Source organism: Phaseolus vulgaris, chromosome 1 (assembly GCF_000499845.2).
Source record: "Phaseolus vulgaris cultivar G19833 chromosome 1, P. vulgaris v2.0, whole genome shotgun sequence".
In the NCBI taxonomy this organism is placed as follows: Eukaryota; Viridiplantae; Streptophyta; class Magnoliopsida; order Fabales; family Fabaceae; genus Phaseolus; species Phaseolus vulgaris.
The window spans coordinates 6953777-6977530 of NC_023759.2; the positions used below are offsets into that span (position 1 = coordinate 6953777).

General features: G+C 31.6%; 2 protein-coding genes across 2 annotated transcripts; both read right to left on the bottom strand.

Annotated features, from left to right (window-relative positions):
• Window positions 1-7732: 7732 nt before the first annotated feature.
• On the bottom strand, window positions 7733-10865 carry LOC137815425 (protein CUP-SHAPED COTYLEDON 1-like). Its single transcript, XM_068618560.1, has 4 exons — window positions 10716-10865; window positions 10345-10567; window positions 9657-9928; window positions 7733-8447 (listed from the first exon to the last, which is right to left on the bottom strand). The coding sequence occupies exons 1-4, from the start codon at window positions 10719-10721 to the stop codon at window positions 7878-7880; spliced, it is 1071 nt and encodes a 356-aa protein (XP_068474661.1). The 5' UTR covers window positions 10722-10865; the 3' UTR covers window positions 7733-7877.
• A 5196-nt stretch (window positions 10866-16061) lies between these two features.
• On the bottom strand, window positions 16062-22869 carry LOC137813413 (group 2 truncated hemoglobin 3-2). Its single transcript, XM_068615639.1, has 4 exons — window positions 22626-22869; window positions 22412-22542; window positions 16455-16599; window positions 16062-16373 (listed from the first exon to the last, which is right to left on the bottom strand). Exons 1-4 carry the CDS (start codon window positions 22760-22762, stop codon window positions 16280-16282), a joined length of 507 nt encoding a protein of 168 aa, XP_068471740.1. The 5' UTR covers window positions 22763-22869; the 3' UTR covers window positions 16062-16279.
• Window positions 22870-23754: the final 885 nt, after the last annotated feature.

Sequence of the window (23754 nt, forward strand, 5' to 3'; positions counted from 1 at the left end):
TTCCTATCCAAATACTCAAAATGTATTTGAAAATACTTAAAGAGTGAGCTAAGTTGAGAGGTATATAAACCTAATTTGTTGTTATCATCTTTACTTAGGTCCTTAAGTTTACATATATTTACGTTGATACTTTATTGATGCATTGTTTAGTGTTCTTCGTGACTTCCAAAAAAATATACTAATTTTGATATATTAAAAAAGTTAATATATTTTAAAATATCAAATCAATATATGATAAAGTGATAACACAAAAAGATATTAATAAGTGATTTTTAAGTATAACTCAATCATATATTTATGAGGTAAGATTTGCAACTACTTATACACTATGAAATGTCAAAATCTCTAGTAGATGAAAAATCTTTAATACATCATTCTCACACCAAGATTATCAACTCGTGCGGGGAAGATTATATAGTTATGGATAATCCGACAATGACCTAATAATTGATGGTCTGATAATCTGACAATGGCCTAATAGTTGATGACCTAAGATATATTTTAAATAGTTATGATATCATATTAATAAGTGGACTTTAAACCTACTTCAATTCTGTAAAATCGATTTATAAAGTAAAATTTATCGTCACTTATATAACATGTGATATCTATGATAGAAAAACAAAATCAAATTGTGAATATTGTTATGAGAAAGAATATGGAAGTTTCCTCTTATTAAAATAAATATTTCTAAATGGTTCTCCATTATTGAGAATTGAACTTGTGAAGGTTCTATGAAGAATGACCTCCATGGATATAAATGCATGGAGTTACGTAGTTGATTTTGCAAATGTTGTTCACCTAACAAAACATAACCAATTCACACACGTCACCACTTCAAGTTCAACAAGTTCATGATCAAGAAATTATGTTCCTTCATTGCTACCTAATAATTTGTCTATAGTGTGTCACTAAATATCTAAATTAACTGCTTAAGATACATATTATTAAACTAATTCACATTTTATTGATTGAATTGTGACAAACTCCAGTGCTTATTCAAAACTATTTTTTATTTTCAATTATATGATGCATTACGTAATAATGAAATATACAGCAATATATGAAATTTTAAATTAACGTAAATATTCATATTATCACTTTTAATGTAAAATAAAATTAATATAAAATTAATGAAAGGTATTCAAAGTCTCATATTAACCGCTTTATAAAGGTTAATTAAGAGGGCGAACCGACATTTCCATACCTATTATTAATATGTAATCTTACATACTTTTTTCCGCATTCTGGAAAATTTTTATTTGAATAATTTTTTTTTGAATTTTGTTAAATTAAAATTTCCTAAAGTTATTTTAAACTAAGAAATAATCTATTTATTTGATTGTCTAATATTTGATTAGTTTTCAATATTTTGTGATAGTAAACTTTCATCTACATAATCTATACTAGGAACAAAATAGAACTAGCTATTGTGATATATTAACTTTATATTTTATATTTTCTAACACATTTATTTATATAATTTATTTTTATTTTACGTTATTTTGATTAAATTTGAGATATTATTTTAGAAAGTTAAATTTAAGATAAAAAGAATTTGAACTCATAAGTTATAGAGAGAACAAATGAGATGGATGTGAGGTTATAATAAACTAAGAAAAGAAGGTCTATCTAAAAAATCAAGATTAACTAATCCACTAGCATATTTTCTTCCTTATAGTTATAATAATTCGAATTCAGCTCTCCAGATAAATCTGTCAAGTACTGTGACTTCATTACTTCTCTTGTCTTAAATCGGATGTTAGAACTTTGATAACTCGATCGACCATCCAATCATTCGATCGACCATCCAATTATTCTTTCTGTAAGATTTGGTTTCACTAGTGCAAAAAGAAGAAAAGGATAGCTTTATTTAGTGCGGCTTTTGCGCTACCCGCTTTCGAAAACAACGCGGTGGCATTTTTGAAATTATTTTGATTTACGAATGCGGTTATTTGAATAACCGCATTCGTAAATCAAAGCGCTTGATTTACGAATGCGGTTATTTGAATAACCGCACTTGTAAATCAAAGCGCTTGATTTACGAATGCGGTTATACCTTTAACCGCATTCGTAAATCCTTTTTTACCTTAAATTTTGAAGCGCGCCACACACAATTTCAAACTTTATTTCTCGTCTTTGCCTTCGTTTCGCGTTTGCACTCTGAGTTCGTCTCCTTCTATCGCATCTGCATTCCATTTGTGCAATGTAAGTTTCTTGAACTCTCTTTTTTCCTCTTCATCTTCACAAATATATGCATAAAAGTTTTTCGTTTTTCTTATATATGTTTTTTTCCTTGCATTAGTGGTCTCGAAGCACTCTTTCATTGTCTTCGTGGTTTCTTGTGGATTTTTTGGTTTGCTCCGTTGCTGCTTCCCTGTCCGTCGTCGCTTCTGCTGCCGCCACCGTTGTTCGCTCCCGTGACTCTTCATCAATCTTGGCTTCACACAAGATTGACGATGTTTTAAAATTTTTAATTTTTTTTAATGATTCGGCATATACAAGTGCGGTTAAAGCAAATAACCGCACTTGTAAATGGTATTTATAAATGCGGCTATATAGCCGCATTTATATTTTTTGATTTACAAGTGCGTGTTGATCAAATGCGGTTATAAAGCCGCATTTATAAATTCAAAACAACCGCATTTGTTTTATGTTTTTGCACTAGTGTTTTACGAGGATTTTCATGATCGGCTAGTTAGTCCACACTATTATGCTGTGATTTTGAAAATACGTCTGCATTCTCCAGGCGGTTAAAACTAATGCAAATATCACTTTCTCTATTGTTTGATATCGAGTTTCGACATCATGCAATGTCCGATGAACGAAGTAAACCGGTCGCTCATCTTTATTGATGTCTTGGACGAGTGTGGCATTAGTAGTGTCTTCCAAGATCGACAAGTAAACTATTATTTGTTGCTTGAGGTTCGATTTCAAGATTATAGAGGGTGAATCCAAAATGTCCTTCAATTATTGAAAGATTTCCTCACACTTAGCGTCCCAGTCAAATTTTGTTGCTTTCTTTAGGAGTTGCACCATTGGTCACGTCCGTTCGATTAGCTTCGGGATGAATCGAGTTAGGGGGGTTAAACGTCTGATAAGTTTTTGCACCTCTTTAACATTTTATGGGCTTCTCATCTCGAAAGTTTCTCGGCATTTGTCAAGAATTGCTTCAATACCTCAATATGTATGTCAGCATGAATCCCAAGAATTTCCTTCATTCGACCCTGAACGCACACTTTTTGGAGTTGAGTCGCATGCCAGTATTTTGGAGTGCATCAAACATTGCACGTAAATCCTTCGTGTGTTGGTCGCATGAGTTAGAGTTTACCACAATATCATCAACATAGACCTAAACACTTCGTTTGAGCATTCCTTTGAAGACTTTGTCCATCAGCCGTTGGTAAGTGGCTCCAACATCAGCTCAAAGGGCATGACTTCATAATAGTAATAGGCATCGTCTGTCATGAACATTGTTTTTTTATTTATCTCTCAGATGCATGTTGATCTGGTTGTACCCAGAATATGCATCCAAGAAATTCAACAATCGGTGTCCGGCTGCGCTGTCAACCAGTCGGTCAATGCTCGGTAGTGGATAGGCATATTTTAGGCACACCTTGTTCAAGTCTATATAATTTATGCACATTCGTCACTATCCGTTCGGCTTTCGAATCATCACCACATTAGCCAACCATGTGGTATAATGAGCCTCTTGTATAAATCTGGCCTCGAGTAGCTTCTCAGCCTCGGCCTTGATCCTTGCGGTGCTTCTCTTTTCTTCACCCAACTCTCTCTTCTTTTGGAGATCAGTCCAGCCTCCTTGTAGACAAAAAGACTATGAGTGATTACACTCGGGAGTGTTCCTTGCGAGGTTCTTAGAAGTGTTCTTTGTGAGGCTCACAGGAGCATTCCTTGTGAGGATCCCGGGATCGCTCCCTATTAGTAGAGTCCACCCTTAGAATAGTAACATAGCACTCTCGTGTCACCTTTTGATCTCCGTGACTATGTCCCCGTACGTGGAGGAAAACTTCATGGTGAGGTGTGGAGTCGACACTATTGCCCGAAGGACATTGAGAGAAGGCCTCCCCAACAAAAATATTATAGAAAGTGTTAGCTTCAGCTATCGAATGCCTTATCTTGATAGTTCAACAAAGATGTTTTCCTTCACCAAACGTGGTGTACAAGTCTATGTACCCCGAAGTTTCTATCCGTTCTCCAAAAAAACTGATCATATGGTCATCATACCATTGGATCTCGATTCTCCAAAATCCTCATCTTTTTAAACATCTTCCTGTAAAAGATATCTACTAAACTTCCTTGGTTGATGAGGGTCTTCAAGATATAGAAATTATCTATGTCCATGGTGATGACCATAAGATCATCTTGTGTTGGGTCGATGATCTTAAAGTCATCATCCGTGAAGAGTATCGGCGACATCATCTCTTCATTTTCCTCACGAAGGATTTGTGTCTTCTCCTCATTCTTCTGGCGTATCTTAGCCATCTGCTCGACTTTTGACATCCTCTCACTTACCATGTTCCTTGTTGATACCCTTTGCCTCTGTGATCTTCAGTACTCTCTCAGCCCCACGGTGGGCGGCAATTGTCCTTGTATACGGGACTGAGACAGTAAAGGTAATGGTTGAACAATTGATTCCTTCTCTTTGTTCGTGTTTCGCTTCTTCCTTCCTTTGTTACTAAGTCTCAAACTTCGGCTCTCGGTCGGGAGTGTATATGCAAAAGATACTATGATTGTTAAGTAAGTGTTCAATATTTGGTATGTAATGAGTGTTGTATTAATTACTTCTCTTTGATTTGTCGTGTGTGTTTATTTATATAGTTTTTCATTGACTATATTATTGATGAACCATATTTAATGTGCATAATCATAAAAATGGAAATACCTGATTTTTCACATATTCCTTTGTACCTTGATGTTTTTATCTTTAGTGGGTTGGACGACCTTCGATATCGGATGCTATAGATCGTCCATCCCCAACCAGTACAATAAGTATCCAAAAAGTATTTATTTTTTTGAAAATTATTATGATTGATATTATTAGAAATAAACAAAAAAAATAACTAAATTATTAAATTTTAGTTTTTAGTAACAACCTATTTGTTCATAAAATTTATTTATAAAATATTTGATATTTGAAGAATTTCAAGTATGTGTAAGTACTCTTGTTCCAAACATCTTAGTTTTTATATTTTTTTTAAAATAAAATAAAAAGATGGTTATCTAAAAATAGTAAGGATGATTTATATATAGCAGATACCACTACAAGAAAATCATGAAATATAAACTAATTTTAAAGAAAAAAAAAACTAATTTGTTGCTATAGTGACTAAATTAGAGACAATTTTAGATACAATAAAAATTTGTGGTTTCTAAATTAGTTTTTATTATTGTTAAATGGTTTCTAAATTGGTGTTTAATTAGCTACCAAGGTTTTTGCTACCAAATTTATAATCTAAATAATTGGTAGTTAAAATCTTGGTAGTTAATTAGATACCAATTTAGAAACTATTTAACAATAATAGAAACTAATTTAAAAACCATTTTTTTTAGTTTCTAAAATGGTCTCTAATTTAGTCACTACAGCAACTAATTATTTTTTGTCTCTAAAATTGGTTTCTATTTCATGATTTTCTTGTAGTATACTTTTAAAATATGAGTGAAATTTTTTTTTTATAAATTTAAAATATAATTAAAGATAAATAAAAATATAAAAAAAGTATAATTATTCTCCTAGTATATATTGATATATCTATTTCATATATATATATATATATAAACTAAATATTAAATGATAATTATTTTCTATGTTTTGAAAATATTATATACAATTTTCTTATAGAAAATTTTTGTTTAATAAATGGCCTAATATTTTTGTTTCTTTTGGTTTGAAAATCATAAATAGCATGCACCAGTTTCTCACTTTTACTATTTACTATGAAAGGAATAAATCGTGGGAAGATTTATACATCTAGTGCAAATTTGTTTCGTTTTTATAAAAATAAATAAATTTTAAAAAACTAAAAAATGGATAAATTGTATAAAGGAGGATGATATTAATTTTAAGAAATTGAGCTTAGATGCCTAACTTCTATTTTGATAAAAAAAATTCTAAATTAGGAGTCCTTCTTTAAAACATGACTTATTTTTTAACTGTAGTTGTACATGACTTCTTATTTTTTTAATTTTATTTTTTAATTGAAGTTATTTGGAAGTGTGACTTTTGGATTTTTTTTCATTTTTTTTTTTTGTTTTTCAATTTTATTATGTTATTATTAAATATTTATTTAAATTATAATAATAATTTTTCTATAATAGAAAGAAAATAAAATCTGATTGACTGAGTATATAATAATGATATATAAATTAAAGTTAAGTAAATGCATGTTGAATTTTTTATGTTATTATTTTTAAAATTGTATATTTAATTGTTTTTAATTGAATATAATTGAGATAGTTTATTATTATTAAATAAATATTTAGTCAGCTTAAGTAATTAATTATTTTATTTTTTAAATTGTGTATATAATTATTTGTAATTGAATATAATTTAGATTGAAAGTTGTATCTTAAAGTACGACTCTTTGGAAAAAAAAAATCATAGAAATAGAAGTCATGCATCTAAACACTTCAAAGTAAAATCGTACTGCCCCACGGTTTATTCATTTTTTTTTATAAACTTTTAAAAATTTGTCCACTTTTATAAAAAAAAAAAAAACAGAAAGAAAAAAAAAATACATCAGATTTATAAATTTCCCTAAATAGTTTTTGGAATAATTTTCTATAATATATATATTGAATTACATTGGTGTATATATTGCTGATTTCAAATTAACATTGCAATGTTATGATTATGCAGGCAAAGTTGGAAAACGCTTTTATGCATGTTAGACAAAATCTAAGTTCGAGACTTTTGCATTGCATGCAATAAATTTGGACAATTTTTGTTCCTTCCTTAGTTTTCCTTAATTTTCTTTCTGAATCTTTATTTAGTGTGGAAGATTTTACATCAATTAAAAATTAAGATATTTTATAATTTATAAAGTATAAATTTTACTTTATAAATTAGTTTTATAAAATTAATTTAAATATAAAATTCACTTCTTAATACTTAAATCTGAATAAAAATAAATTATAAGCAAAGATCCCTTCATCATATCAAGCTCAATATACATAAATATTAATATACACCTTCTACTTCTATTAATTTAGTTGAGTTTTCCCTCTATTTTTTATCCTTTTACTCTTCTTTTATAATATGTGACCTATTTGCTGAAAAAAAAACCCTATTCCCAACAGACTTAAACAGGGTTGGGGAGGACAGATTTTGCAAATGATTTGCTGTAATTGGTTTGATAGTGAAAAGATATATTGTTCAATATGCATATTGTTTTGATATACCTTGTCCCCTGCATTAAATGACAAAAAATATAAACAATATATAAGTTAACAATTTAAAATTAAATTATTTCATATTACAAAAGTTAAAAATAAATGAAAAAAATATATTTTACTGAAATATTATTAATCTGAGGAAATAAAAAAAAATTGTAAAATAGGGTCTTTTGTCAAGTAAAATAATTTTCTAAACAAAAATACAAAAAGTGATGATAGATAAGGAAAGAGAGGCTAAAAACAGTGATACAGTAGTTATGAATCTAATAGAGAGAAAATGAAAAACATGAAAAAAGTGTCTTTGCAGGAATAGCACAAGTCTTGTGTTGCAAAGTAGTTTTACCTGAATGAGACATAAAAACACTTGAAAAAGCATAAACATTTTTGGTGATCCAACAACCATAGTTTCAGTACTAGATCATATATATATATATATATATATATAACTTGTAATGGGTCCCAATTTAGTAGGAAGGCCAGTAATTGTCTAGATCCATGCAGTGGTCCATGGCCATGTACCTATTGCCGTGAGAATTTGCATTGGCCATGTCTGCACCATACCCTACATTGTGAGCAGCAAGAGCAGTGTGTGTCACCATGTTGGAACTGAAATCATGGTTGAGTTGGGCCACAGAAAGTGGGTGTGGTGGTGGCATCATTGGCCTCAAAAAGGGTTGTGTTTGTGTGGTGGCACCTCCCAGGTTCAAATTAAGGCCAGAAATGGTGAAACCTGCTGTTTCTGCTCCTGCTGCTGCTGGATTGTTGAAATGGGGGTGCATTGTTGGGAGGTTCATGACATTGGCACTTGTGGATCCACCACCTCTCAAGAGCTCTGAAGGGTTTCTTGATCCATAAGGAAAATTGAAATGAGCAGAAGGATCTCCCAGGTGCATCATTGGGGGTGGCACAATGCTAGGGCCAACTTCCACACTGTAAGGATTGAGTGTTCTGGTGTTGGTGTGGTTGGAATTTGATGGGAACTTTCTTGCTCCGCCACTCTTCCGGAACACTCGGCAAACCACCCATTCATCTTGCTGCATATCAGAGTATTAGGTCATGCTATACATATCCTTTGCTTGAACCCTAAGATTGCTTCTTTACATATCCTTTAAGATATAAATTGTCAAATGGACTAGATGATCATATCATGGTTAAACAGTGGTGGAGATATATTATCGACTATTGCTTATTAATATGATTATTCAGAATAGATATCACTTCTATATAAAATACAAAAAAAATATTACTTTTACAATTATAAATTGAAATATTCTAATAAAAAATTATTTCTCATCTCGATAATACTCATAAAAATAAAGTTTATTTGATCATTTAATAGTAAAAAAAATATTTAACTATTTTTAGAATAAAATATTATGTTTGAATAAAATAATATTTTTTAGTATAAAATAAATTAAATTGGTTCAAAGATATCATTCTCCATATAAATTTATATATTTATTTAATAATTAAATTTATTTAGAGATAGAAATGATCTAACTAGCTTCTATATGTTTGACGTTGTGTTCCATAAAAAAGCTTAAACCACGTAGTTGAAAAAGATTTATTTGCAGACAATTAATTACAATTTTTTATCGGCAAAGAAAGAATTAATTACATGTAGGATGAAGATATGTTGGTTATTACTTAAAAAAAATATTAAATAAAAATCAATTTTAGAAAAAAAAAAATTAATTATTATATATTGACAAAATTAGATACTTAAAGTTTACAAAAGTTATTAATTAATTATAGATAAATAGTTTATAAATTGGTATCTAATTAGCTATAAAGAGTTTTGCTACCAAATTTAGAATTTAAATAATTTGTAGTTAAAATATTAGTTAATTAGATACCAATTTAGAAACTATTTGTTAATAATATAAACTAATTTAAAAATTAATATTTTTTTAGTCTAATTTGTATTTAATGATTTATAGTAGTGTATAAAAAAGATAAAATAAATAAATGGAACAAATAATTTGGATGAGAGATATATGTTACAAGTTATTGTATATATAGTGATAGTTTGTAGAGTAAATCTACAAACAAAAAAGAAAAAAGGAGTAAGAATATCTAACTTCATTGAAATGTTGTAATTTGAGAAGTGAAGATCTGAAAAAAATCATGACTACCTTCATAATTGGAGGGTATTATTTTGTTTGATTTGAAATTGGTTATTGAAAGAGGCATATTAAGTAGAATAATGTAGTTATAAATAAGTGTATAGGTGCAATATATACCTTATCGATTTTGAAGGTGGATTTTGAATGAATGCGATATTCATGCATGACCCAGTTGGTTTTCTCTCCTCTGGGAGCCCTACCTTTGTAGAAAACCAAAGTCTTCTTCATTCCAACCAACTCCGATGTAACACTGTTCAAGATTTCCTTGTCTTTTCCAGTGGTTTTCCAGTACCCTGTGTTCGTTGCTCTGTTCGTTCTCACACCTGTCGGATATTTACGATCCCTTAGGTTGAAGAAGTACCATTCTTTTTGCCCCATCTTCGCCTTCCCTATTTCATCCAAATATTAAACCCTATTCATTTTTCACAATAATTTCCTTTTAAACCTTAATTATCACAACACAAACGTATTGAAAAAAAAAATTATGTTAATTAATTAGTTATATTATAATATGATGAATTGTTGGAATAAGTGTATCCATGACTTGCTTGTGAAAAGGGTATGTGGTTTATACCATAGAGAAACCCTAGATGGCGTTGACTATTTTCAGAACAACATGGATGTAAATTAGATCAAATATGTGATAAACACTGAAATTGCTGAACAAAATGAAGCACATATATGTATAGTTTCCACAGATCTAAGATTTGTTGATATAGATGAGTTTGCAAAAGAAAAAGTGAAGTGTGTGAATGTTGAAACAAAGGAAAAAACATGGTTTTGTGTGAGATATATATAACATTACCCGGAAGATCCCATGGCTCACATTTGTTGAGATCTACAACAGCTATGGCTTTTCCTGTGAAATTAGAATCTGAAATCTTGTTTGTGAGGTAGTAAGAAATGAGTTCTTCATCGGTGGGGTGAAACCGAAATCCAGGTGGTAGGGTTTCCTCCTTCTTCTTCTCATCACGAGTCCCTTCCATTTCAATGTCTTCACCCTCTTTGCTGACAACTTCTTTGTCTTTCTGTAGCACACAAAAAGTAACATGATGTACAAATTCATTTAACTACTACCTTCTGAACTTTCTAAACTAAAAGATGTACAAAAAGAGGTTAAAGATTTGAGAAATGAAGTTTATTAGGATGTTGTATAATAATGACTCGGTTGCTTACTTGCATGGAGAGAAAAACTTTACTTGGATTCAGGTTTTGATGATTTATATGAACAAGCTTGTTCACAAGAAACGCTGACTTGAGGGTTACTGCAACCGAATGCTAATTGTAAAAGGAGATGAAGAGGGTGGAGCTTTGTAACTGGTGCTCACCATGCATCAGAAGTTCAAGAATTTAAGTATAAAGAAAAAAAGGGACAAGTGTGTTTGTGAAGATTTCACCAAACATGGGTTTTTTACCGTCTAGTTGCATTGAACAGCTATGAATTCCAAGAAAGATACCTAGACTTGGATTAAAATTACTCTCTTGACCTTGTCGTCGTGTGTTGTTTTTTTAATGGACAATGCTATGCAGTGTTTTGAAAATCCGGAAAATGTTGAAACTTGTGAAAACCAACTGAATATATTTCTTGCATGATGAAATTTCTTCATGTCTGGTGTGCTAAGTTATATAACATACTAACTATATGATAAAACACCCGACAATATATTTGGCAATAAAGATATAGATAAACATTCATAAATCAAACATGCGTAAGAGTAATTTTTTTTTTATATTCATAATTAGGTTTAAACTTAGACTGTCTAATTGGATTAACCTTGTACATGTTTAGCATTTGCTTATGAGATAAATGGGGAAATTGTTTGACTTGTCAAAAAAAAGAATTAAATAACTTATCAAATTGATTGGTGTAATTTTTTATGTATTTCAAAATGGATTATTGCTAAGTATTAATAATTGCATCAATAAGTATAATGGAATTGTTTTAGATCTTATTTTTACTTGGCTACAATCATACAACTTATTTTAAGGATATTATATATATATATATATATATATATATATATATATAAGAGTCACTAAATATTAATCGTAAAATTAGTCTTCATCAAAAGTTGACACAAAAGGATAGAAATTAAATAGTGTCAGTTTAGTATTACAAAACGTGTTCACACATAAAACATTAATGTTAATTCAATACTGTAAATCTCTCTAACAAATGCTAATAGTGTAGGCTAAAACAACGTTGACAACAATTCTTGATCAACATGACATGACAAAGGTTTCACTAACACAGATTGTCGATATAAGTTACAAGTATTATTTGGACACAACCATTTTAGACTAAACTATAAGTATTTTTTAGACACGACTCCTTTTAGAAAAACTATAAGTATTATTTGGACACAACCATTTGCTAAACTACAAGTATTCTTTATACACAACACTTATAGCTACAACAAGTATTGTTTGGACACAGTCACTCATGGCTAAAATACTTTGATAAACAAAGGTTGTGATCTAAAAGCTCACGGGGTTTTACTCACTGAAAGAGATTAACTTCCTAATATGGATACAAGATTGAGAATATTAGTTAGCCACGGTCACAAACAATGTTCTTCCTCACAAACACAAGGCTTATTATTACTTGAAATCTTGATAGCGTTAATAATAAATATCATAAGCGTCGTCAACCTTTCTTCTTCGCAAAGATCTTTTTTATATAGAATTGAAAATAAAAGATTCATTACAAATCCCTTTGGAGTTGTTGTGAGGCTTACAAGCCTTTCATCTTCTTCGTCTATTGTCTATCCATGATCAAGCACGTAGATGCATTATATGCTCTTCATGCAACCTTAAATGCATGTGGCTTCTGATACAATACATAACTTATCATATTTAAGCAAATACCTTCTTTCCTCTTTAGCGAAAAACTTGGAACCTAATATAGTTGGCTAACTCTACAACACAGACATACCACCTTTTTCAGAAAATTTGTTTGCAATGAACAACTTTAAGCACCTTCTTAAAGAGATCTTGATGTAGACATATTGTTGCAAGATCCTCTTAAGAAAAAGAAAGAGACAAACATTCCCTGCACACAAAGAATAAGTATTTAAAAGTCTTTGATGTGTACTATAAAATGTTTAGGGCTTATTCTATGTTAGATGAAGTAGAATTATCATTTGTCCTAGAAAAAACTTATCAGACAAAGAGTACTAAGCAAGGCCTTTCATCTGCTCAGTCAGACAAAACACATAACAAATAGTACTTGCGTTGTTCAACCAAAACACTTGGGTATCAACTAAACAGGGAACTTGCACATAAAGAGACATGATACTATTAAAATTATGTTTAATACTTTATTGTTAAAGGGTCGGTTGAACTTTGATCAAACATTTTCATTTTTTAAAGCTTCTAGTTATTGAGAAACATGATGTGTTAGACAACTTGTAATATATTGTCCTTTCAGTGTTTATGTCCTTTACATTTTTGTGAAGTTTGATTCTATACAAGAAGTGTTGTATTTCATATCCACCCAATTGAGTGTGAAACCTTATAGAAAGACCATTTCATTGTTGTATAACTTGAAGAACTTGAAGTGGATTTGTTTACTTAATCTATAAAGGTGTTGTGTGCTTGTTACTAAACGCAAGGGGAGTTTAGTGGATGGAGAAACTTTATGTAGTTGTGTAATTCAGAAGTGAGAGTAACAAATACTTGCAAGCATTTGATTATTTATGAAACTCTTTGTCATTTACATTTTAGAGAACTAGATGTTGTCCAAATTAGGTGCGAACTAATATAAATATAAAGTGTTCATTGTCTCTCTATACTACTCGCACAAAGCTTCTCTTGGTCAACTATTAAAACGTTTTAGAAAATTTTTGTGAACACTTTTATTTGTGAAAACCTTCAACGCATTGTTTTAGCTCTATTAAAACCCATATTTTCAAGAGCTAACCTTTTCTTTAAGTTTTTAACATGCCTAACAAAAAATAATAATACTATTCACGTTTTACCTTTAATACATGGATATGAAATTCTACATTTTGTCTCAACAAAATAATATAACAAACTAATTATATGACAATTATTGCTAATGAGCAACAAATACATCACTACAAGAAAATCATCAAATTGCAACTAATTTTAGAAACCAAAATAATTAGTTACTATTTGGTTACTATTGAACTAAATTAGAGATCATTTTGGTTTTTTTACCACAGTGGGGTTTTTTTTTTAGCCTTTTAACCCAAATGGGATCTGTTTCAAAAAAATTACAAAAATGGGGTAAGTCGTGCCAACTTGACACGACTTCATATGCAGAAGTCGTGCCAAATTGGCATGACTTTGACACGTCAACCTGAATCTGCCACGTCAACCTGAAGTCGTGCCAATTTGACACGACTTTGTCCACGTCATTTTTTTATATTGAGTAGTGAGTTATGTAATATTTAAAATTAATTTGATACATAATTTTTCAAGGATGTTAGTTTTAAGCAATCAAAAAATTAGATTCCAAATATTTGAGAAATGTTATTATATTTGGAAAATAAATAGAGAATTATTTTTGTGGATGATTCAATTCCAAATAAGCTAAAAAGATGTTCACATTATAGAACTGAATGTCACAATAGAAGCAATTGTCCGCACAGACAAGTTTAATAATAAAATTCAATTCCAAGTTTGATTATTAATTTCCTAATTTTCTTTACCTATGTATTTATTCCTTCGTAAAAAAATTTATTTATCAATTTAATTTCAAATATTACATAACTTATAATTCTAATTATAATTAAATAATTATAGTATATATTTATTTTAAAAAAATATGACGTGCACAAAGTCGTGCCAAATTGACACGACTTCAGGTTGACGTGTCAAAGTCGTGTCAAGTTCCGACTTGCCCCATTTTTGTATTTTTTTTTTTGAAACAGACCCCATTTTGGTAAAATAGGGAAAAAATAGCCCCCAATGGTAAAAGAACCAATCATTTTAGAGACTAAAAAAATTATTGGTATATATCTAAATTAGTTTCTATTATAAACAAAAATTTATAAAGTAGTTTTTAAATTGGTATCTAACAATTAGTTACCAAGATTTTAGCTACTAATATTCTAATTCTAAAAGACTAATTAAGACTAATTTAAAATCTAGAATATTAGTAACTAAAATCTTGGTAGTTAATTTAGATAATTAATAATACTTTAAATAATTTAGAAACTACTTTAAGTAAAAATAATTTTTTAATTTCTACAATAATATCTAATTTAGTTACTATGACTAATTACTTTTAGTTTGGTTACTATTTAATGAATGAATTTGTTGTAGTGAGTAATAAAATATAGTACCAGGCTTGAGAGAAGGGACTCGTGATTCATATGTTAGCATTGAATGGATTCATCTCCACAAACTCATTTAACTAATTCAAATAATGGTAGCCATATTTGAAACCTTGGATTGTCCACTCATTGAATTGTTTCTCACTTAACCGTTTATTGAACTTGGTAAACCACATTTGACAATTACATTAACAAAAAAAATTATCACACAACTAAAGCTAATTTCTTGTAAATTTCTCACCCGCAATCCCTTTAAACCTCTTGAAAAAGTTATTGTTTTTTTAACCATTTATGCAACCTAATTAACCACATTTAACAACTACATTAACCAATTTTAAACCCTCAAACCCCCTTAAATCACCACACACACGTACCCAACAGACATGAAACTGTCTTTAACACATTGTAGCCTTTCTTTATATGTGAGTGTTGAATGATTTTCTCATTGAACCATTTTATCAACCTGAATAACTACATTAATCATTTTTTTATTCAAAAACTATAAACAATTATTTTGGTTGAGGCATTTTCAGAGACATCTTTTCAGCATTTTACCACCTTTTTCAAAAAGAAAAACTTACCTTTAGCAGACAAATAAGAGACTTTCTTAATCCTTCCTTTCCAATTGTTAAAATCTTTTGAAACAAAACAAAGTTGCTCATACTCTTCTTTTCCCTTCTCTGCATTTCATTTCACTCACATTCTGCCCACGAAAGAGCAATGCCATGTCACCTTTCACTTTCATGTCACGGTGTTGAACAAAATGGTGAGGTACTTCAAACATTTTCCTTACCTTTTTCGTTTAAAACCAACAATTAATCATTGTCATAAAATACTAAGTAAGAATAAAAAACATAATTTATAATTTTGAAGGATGAAAAACATTTTTGCCTAAATCTAAGCTTAAAACTTGTTTCTTCTACAAGGAGAAACATATTAAACCTAAAATAATACAACATTAAGAAATTAATATAAAAAAATATCTTAAATTCTTTTAAGTGACGTTTTCAAACATTAAGAAATATTGGTACAAATACCAGTTCTTTTTCAAATAACGAACAGGGTCATCAAACTGGTCCAATTCAGTTTTGAAAAAAATTATATCAACCAATCAAAAACTCAAATTTGAAAAGGAAAAATTATGCTAGAATGAATTCAGGGAAAAATCATAAAAACTTCTGAGTAAGGATTAGACCTGTCAATAGTTTAGTGAGTAAAATTTAAAGGCAATTCAATACTGTTTTTTTGTATTTTCTCAGTGCACTATTGATTCTGAGCTAACAATTATCAACCTCGTGTCACTTGAGTTGGCAAGTGTGTAACGTGACATCCCTTTCATCTCTCCAACTCTGGGACAATTCTTTTTCAACCATTTTTTATACAAAGTTTTGCGATAAAGAAGGCTATAAATAAAAAGGAAATTGAACCAAAGATTTATTAATCATCTCTTTTGGCTGCATGTTTGCAGGGAATCTGTTGGTTATTTTTATTCTTTAGCTCATCTCCAGCTACCAAAAAATATGCAGTGTGCCTGAAAGAAAAAAATAATAACGTCAACATTAGCAAGAATAATCAATTGCCAGGAAGTGGGACTTTGGGTCAGAAAATAAACCTGAAAAAGTTCATCATTTTGGTCTTTGAGTCATCATCTATATCTGGAGTACTGTCTAATGCTTGTTGCATGTGATGTAACCACCTCTCTGCAGCTTGATGCGTTACAGGAAATGGGCGATGTCGACCAATTAGAGCAGGATGTCCTGCCAAATATCAAGAGAAACCAAGGTTCAATTTTCAAACTGCAAAGCTGCTAGGTAAGTCGAAGAAGCATTTCACCCTCCCCCAAGATCAGTGCAGAAAACATATAGTCAATTATAAATTCCAACAATCTAATTTTCGCTGAAAAACAAAAGATTTAGCCACGCCATTTAAATAGGTGTGCAAAGAACATGGATAGGATAAATGGATGAAAATGCAAATGGACATGAGCACAGAAACTTATTCCTCATCCTGAGAAAATTTTAATTAGTACCTCATCTCACCTCACTTCACTTAAGTTGCTAAAACTCATCTAGATTAGCTTCATTCCTCCTGATTGATTTGGATCCTGTTCTGGTCTTCAGAAACTCGATGTATTGTTGGAAAGAAAGACACATGCAACGAAACCACAATTTATTTGTGTTTTTCTCTCACTAATAGGATCATATTAAGCTGTTTAACAAAATATCCAATTAAATTCCTAAATACCAGTTAGGAAATTAGTTACTAGGATTTAAGCACAAGAGGAGAGTCCAACCGAAAAGACTACTCTATAGGTAGGTGAACCTCAAGACTTAATTATCACATCAAATAATCTGTCATACTTAATGCAGGAGACCTAACATAGTAATCCTTTAGTAGGATTGCACCTAGGTGGTTTTCACTCAATCAACACTGACCTAATAGTAACCCTTTTCCCTTTGACAACTTCATTCACCTATCAGTATTTGATTTGAGCCTTAATCTAACTTAAAGGAAACCCTTTTTGTAGCCCAACTCTTAACAAAAATATTAGCTGTTTAGACTTAAACACAAGAAGGAGTACAACCCAAAATTAGATGAGAGAACCTAAAGATTTTAGTATCATATTCTATTAAATGTGAGACTTAAAATATTGTCTCACCATCTCTAATATAGGAAATTGTATAGGGCAAGTCACTGATACAAACTCTTTTTTGTCAAGATAATCTGCACAGATTGAACCGTGGAGATAGTCTCTTAAGGCTACATTCATCCAACCTTCCCAAACCCAACTAGGTAAGTTGAAACAGATTGGTATTTCTTCAAATATGCGTAGCACGTTTAGAAGGAATATATCATGAAATGTAAACATAGATTAAATATATACACCACACAGTAACTAACAAAATGTGAAGGAGAAAATGATTCAATAGTTTGTAGCAGACCGAGAGATCCTTCATGATGAATATGAGATCACCTAAGAATAGGTGATATAGAGAAATTAGAATTCAAAGGAGGAAGAGCTTAGAGAAGAGTAAACACATACAGGAGGATGGAGTGAGACTCACATTAAGCATCTCCTACTTTCTATTCACTCCCGCGTATCCACATAGTTCTTCCTCCATTTGGGCTCCAACTATTTCCTCGTAGACCTCCCTCATCAAGATGCAGGCACTTTGGGAGTTAGTTGCCCCCATTTAAGCTCCTTAACCCACATGTCTTTGCAGGTGTTCCTCTCTCACCTCATGAATATTTGTTACCCGCATCATAACTCTTTCCCATGAAACTGACCTTGTCCTCAAAGTCAAGTGGTGGAGACAACTGTTCTTGTTCGTCATCCAGTAAGTACTTTGGTATCACCTAGTGTTGTGGCTCACCAATGTACTTCTTTAATAGTGACATGTGAAATATGGGTTGAATACGGACTGTATCAGGAAGATGTATGCAACCAATCCAACTTTCGGAATTATCTTGAATGGGCCGAGGTCTATTCTACAAACTTCTGGTTTCTTAATGCTATTGAGTTTTTTCTATATGGTTGGAGCTTAACAAAAACATATCCTGCCTCAATAAATTAGACATCTTTTTTATCTGCATAATCTTTCATTCTCTGTGCTTGTCTTGCTCCTCTAGTTGTTATCTCACACTTTATCATCACTTGCTGAAGGTTCGTACTTTAGAATTTTGGGGGGATCACAACCAAATACTGCACCATAGTGTCATGCTTATAGCTAATGAAAGGTAGAGTTGAAAGAAATAGATTATGCAACAGGTAGTATTACACCAATAAGCAGCTCATGCAAGTAATTTATACTAGGATTTCTGCTGAGTAAAACAGCATATACATTTCCAAGCATCCGTTAAGGACTTTGGATTGGCCATCAATTTGTGTATGGTAGGAGGAGCTCGTGGCCAATGTTTTTCCTTGGACTTGAATAGGTGTTGCCAGAATTTTCTAGTGAATATCTTGTCCCTATTCAAGATAATAGAATGTGGTATTCCATGAATCTTGATGACATTGTGTTAGAGCATCTTCCACCATTTTTGTTGTGAGTTGCTGAAGGGGATGAAGTAGGAAAATTTCAAGAGCCTATCAATAATAACCATGATAATAGAGTACCCATGTGACGAGGGAAGCTTCTGATAAAATCCATAGCTATATCTTGCCAAATATATTCTGGTAGTGAAAGGGGTTGTAGGAGCCCTCCTAGTGATTAAGTGAAGTATTTTTGTCTGTTGGCAAATGGAAGAAGATCTCTCGTATTGCTTAACATAAACAAGATCTCATATATTGCTTAACATCTTTGTTGACTCCCTGCCACAAAATTGGGTTGCCACAAAATTGGGTTGATACATGGGCCAAGGTTCGTGGAAAACCTGCATGACCACCAACTGGTGAATCATGAAATTCCTCAAGAGTTATCTTCTTGATAGTGGAATGAGATGGAATTGACAATTTTCCTTTCCAAAACCATAACCCCGTATGGTTTTCCACAATGGTATTATAAACAATTGCTATTGGAAACTAAACCAAAGGATCATAATGTCCTAGTTCCTTTCATAACTCCTATACAAATTCAAAATGAGGGTTGGATAACGCCAAGAATAATTGTTAGAGTGCATCTACCACTTGGTTCTCTTTACCTCGTTTGTACTAAATGGTAAAGTCAAACCACAGTAATTTTGGATGCCAAGAGTATTGCTCTGATGGTTGAATCACTTGTTCCTAAATTTCCTTTTGACTTTTATGGTATGCTTTATTGACAAAATCTATGGGCAAGTAAATAATGCCTAAACTTTGCTACTACCTCTATCATCGCATGCATCTCCCTTGCATACGTTGACTAACTTTGCATTGTCTTGATATCACTTAGGGAAAAAATGCTATAAGGTGATTATTTTGACTGAGGACATCCCCAATAACAATGGAGGATGCATCTGTCTCGAAGGCAAAGGGTTCTACAAAGTTTGAAAAAGCAAGGACAGGTGCATTTGTCAATATGGATTTAATTTTTATGCAAGTTGTTTTAGCATGATCATGCCATCAGAAGGCATTCTTCTTGAACAGGTTTGTAAGGGGTGCAACAATTAAGGCAAAATCCTTGTAATAGCTTGCTAAACCAGTGAGAGCCCTGAGTTGTTTAATCGAGGATAGTATTGGCACTATTTCATGCTATAATTTTAAAATCATCCACCTTCATCCCTTCCCTTGTCACCACATTCCCAACATAGTCAACTTAAGTCTATCATAGGAGCATTTCGAGAGCATAGTAAACAAAGAGTGTCATTTCATCAATTGCAAAACTTGAGCCAAAATGGTCAATGTGACCATTCCAACTTGGACTATACTCTACATCCCTACCCTTGTCACCACATGCCCAACATAGTCAACGTAAGTCTAGCCAGAGGAGCATTTCAAGAGCATAGTAAACAAAGATTGTCGCTTCATCAACTACAAAACTTGAGCCAAATGGTCAATGTGAGCATTCCAACTTGGACTACATAACATATCTTAACAGTAGAATGAATTTTCTCATACATGCAACAAATATGGAATTCATAAGTGCTTGGAAAGTTGTTGGTGCAGTTGCTTATCCAAAAGCAATTCGTATAATCCGTGGTGAGTTTGAAAGGTTGTTTTGTGTCTATCTTCAAGTTTCATCAATATTTGGTGATATCCAGACCTCAAATCCAGTTTTGAGAAGTGCTTAGTGACGAACAATGCATCTAATGATTTGCCTACCAAAGGCATGGGAAAAGAATCTTTGATGTTACCACATTTAAAGCACGATAATTGGCACAAAAGCCTAAATTCCATCTTTCCTTTTTACCAGCAGTATGAAAGGGAAAAAAAGGACTAGAACTAGACTGGACTATCCCAACAACTATTCTTTCAATCTCATTCTTTTGGCTATTATGATCATGCGTACAATAGAAGGTAACCCATGAGGTTGTGTGAACACTTCTTTGTATTGACTCAATAGCTTAGATACTTTAGGTTCCAACAAAGTAGGCATAACCTAATAGATGCTCTGATGAAATCTCTTGGGTACATATCTATAGTGTATAAGACTTTGTTATTTCATTAGTAGACTTTAAATGCTTTAGGTGATGAAATTGTGCTTGACGAGGGTCAATAGAATCCCCTTGTAGCATAATTACTCCCCATTCATATAAAAAGTGATGAACATTTGTTATAATTAACAAGGTGTGTATCCAATTTTCCTAACCATTGAGTACCAAGAACAATTTCTACTGCAACAATTGAGAGAAAATATGCTAAAACTATTAAACAGTGACCTTGAATGTTGACTGGAATGTGTTTGACTTGACCCTCACATTCCAAATGGTCACCATTTCTAACTACTACCTTAAATTGGGGTGCCTTGTGAACATGTAACCTCAGAAACCTTGTAAGTGTTTGTATCTTAATTCCATTAATAAACCTCATGAATCTAATTGCACCTCTTGTTAAGGTTCCCTTCAAAGCATGGTATGATAGATGATGACCATGACTCTCTTCATGTAGCATGTCCTCCTAGGATGGTTGTTATACTTTGTTCACCTCACATTATCTACTTCCTCATCCATTTGTATCAAGAAGTAAGGTTTATTGGTTCCCTTATGATTGGCAGAGAACTTTTCACCATGTTTAAAGCGCAATCCCTTTTCCAATCTAGATTTGCCACAGCTTGCTTCACTCTAGCTTGTCTTTATGAAATGAAAGCATCATTAATGAGCATGTTTAGCTCAGAAGAGTGGAAAACAAGCAAGTTTAGAACTTCAAAAGAAGGGAGAAAAGTAAAAATGTAGTATATAGTCAGTTTTGGAAACCTTAAAAGTTACTGCCCCTCTTATGGTGGTCCTTTGATTGGTGGATTCGGATGCAAAACCCACAATGGGATTCATATATGAGAAGATGGATTGTGGAAAAGAAAAGATTAAATGCAACTTTAATGATATCAAGAAAGGGTAACATTTTTAAACTTTCTTTCCTTTTAAATTTAATTACTTATGTTAAATATTTGTTAAGGTAAGTAAGTGAGCTCAGTCTAGGCGGAGAGTAGTATCCACTCCAGTAATCCTTTTGTAATTTTCATACGGTTGGATATCTCATGGACTAGAATTATGGTCAAATTAATATATATATATATATATATATATATATAAATAGATGCAAAACACAACTTACAAACTAATTTTGTGAAGTTGAAAACTTAAAGTCCACCTTTAAGATGGTAAGAGAGTCTAGCTTAACAAAAATTGTTGAGTTTATCATGTCTATTCGACCACCAACAAATATTCCAAGAGACCATCTTTAGTCCAGGGAAATAATGAGTTAACATTTTAAAAAAGAAATTACTGAAAACTGTTCTACTATCTAGCTACAGGATTCAGTAGATTTCAAATAATCAAATCAAATGCATTTTTTCTAAGTAATGTACGAATCAAACTCGATATTTCAGTTCATTTTAAAAGAATTATAATAATTAAACATTGCAGACACAAATATAAGTGATGTATATTTCAGTTCAGCAGCAAATGCAAGGTTCCTAGAAAGGAAAACAATACCTCTTCTTTGAGAAAAGAGAGGAGGTCCACCCATTCGTTGCACGAAGAACTCGTATTGGTTTTGAATTGCGTTTTCTTTCTCAGAATCAGCGAATATTGAACGAAACCACTCTTCCTCGTCACCATATACCCTGTTCCCAAGTCAAAACCCAACAAAAAAAAAAAAATTAAGAACAGAACATAAGTGGGTTAATTGAACAAAAAGAAGAAGTACCTGTTGTAGAAATTGGTGGAGAGGTTAATGAAGGTTTGAAGGCCAAGCTTGTGAAAGAGGTTGGTTGTGTCGATGGCGAAAGCTTCCTCTGTCGCAACACCACTCCATTCGGAAGCCTTTTGTTGCAGATTCTGCATTTTTCAATTGAACAACAGTTATTCCCGGAAACTGCAGTGATGTGGATCCGTGAAAACCACGCATTGCCACTTAGGTATTTATACAGGACCACCGTGGAAATATTTATGGGAGAAAACATTTTTAGATTTTTGTTTATTTATGTACATAAATTAAATAAATAAACAAAATACTTAATACTTGTTTGTTTATTGTCTATAAAAATTCTTAGGTTTTTGTTTTCAGTTTTTAATCTAAGTTATAATGATTAAAAGTTTCAAATTTCTTTTATTCTGATTTTTTTTATTATTAAGAATAGCAATATTAACAATTTGGTGATTTTGATACATCACTAGAAGAATATAATATAATAAATAAAAAGTGTACTTTATGATATTCTTTATTTTTCTTATAATTAAATAGACTTATGTTGAATTAATTGATGAAAAAATAAAATATTTTTTCAACAATTATATACGGAGAAAAAAATGTCGATGACACTTACAATAATAGTTACCAAGTTAGCATAGGAATGACTCCTTTTGAGACATTATATGAAAGAAAGTGCATCACACCTTTGTGATGGTTTCAAGATGGTGAGAGTGTGTTAATTTGACCAAAATTAATACAACAAACCAATGAAAATGTCAAAACAATTCAAGAAAGATTGAAAACATCTCTTAGCAGGCAAAAATCTTATGCAGATCAAAGAAGACCTTTAGAATTCTATGCGGGTGAGCATGTATTTTTGAGAGTTACACTATTCACTGGTGTAGGAAGAGCAATCAAAATCAAGAAATTGACTCCTAAGTTCATAGGAGGACTTATCAAATTCTTAGGAGAATAGGTCCTCTGGCTTATGAAATTGCTTTGCTTCCTCCTTTAACTAACATTCACAATATTTTTCATGTATCCCAGCTAAAAAAGTACATACCTGATCTCAGCCACATTCTAGAGTTTGATTCCATCCAGGTGAAAGAAAATCTGTCATTTGAAGTCAACCATAATTTTAGAT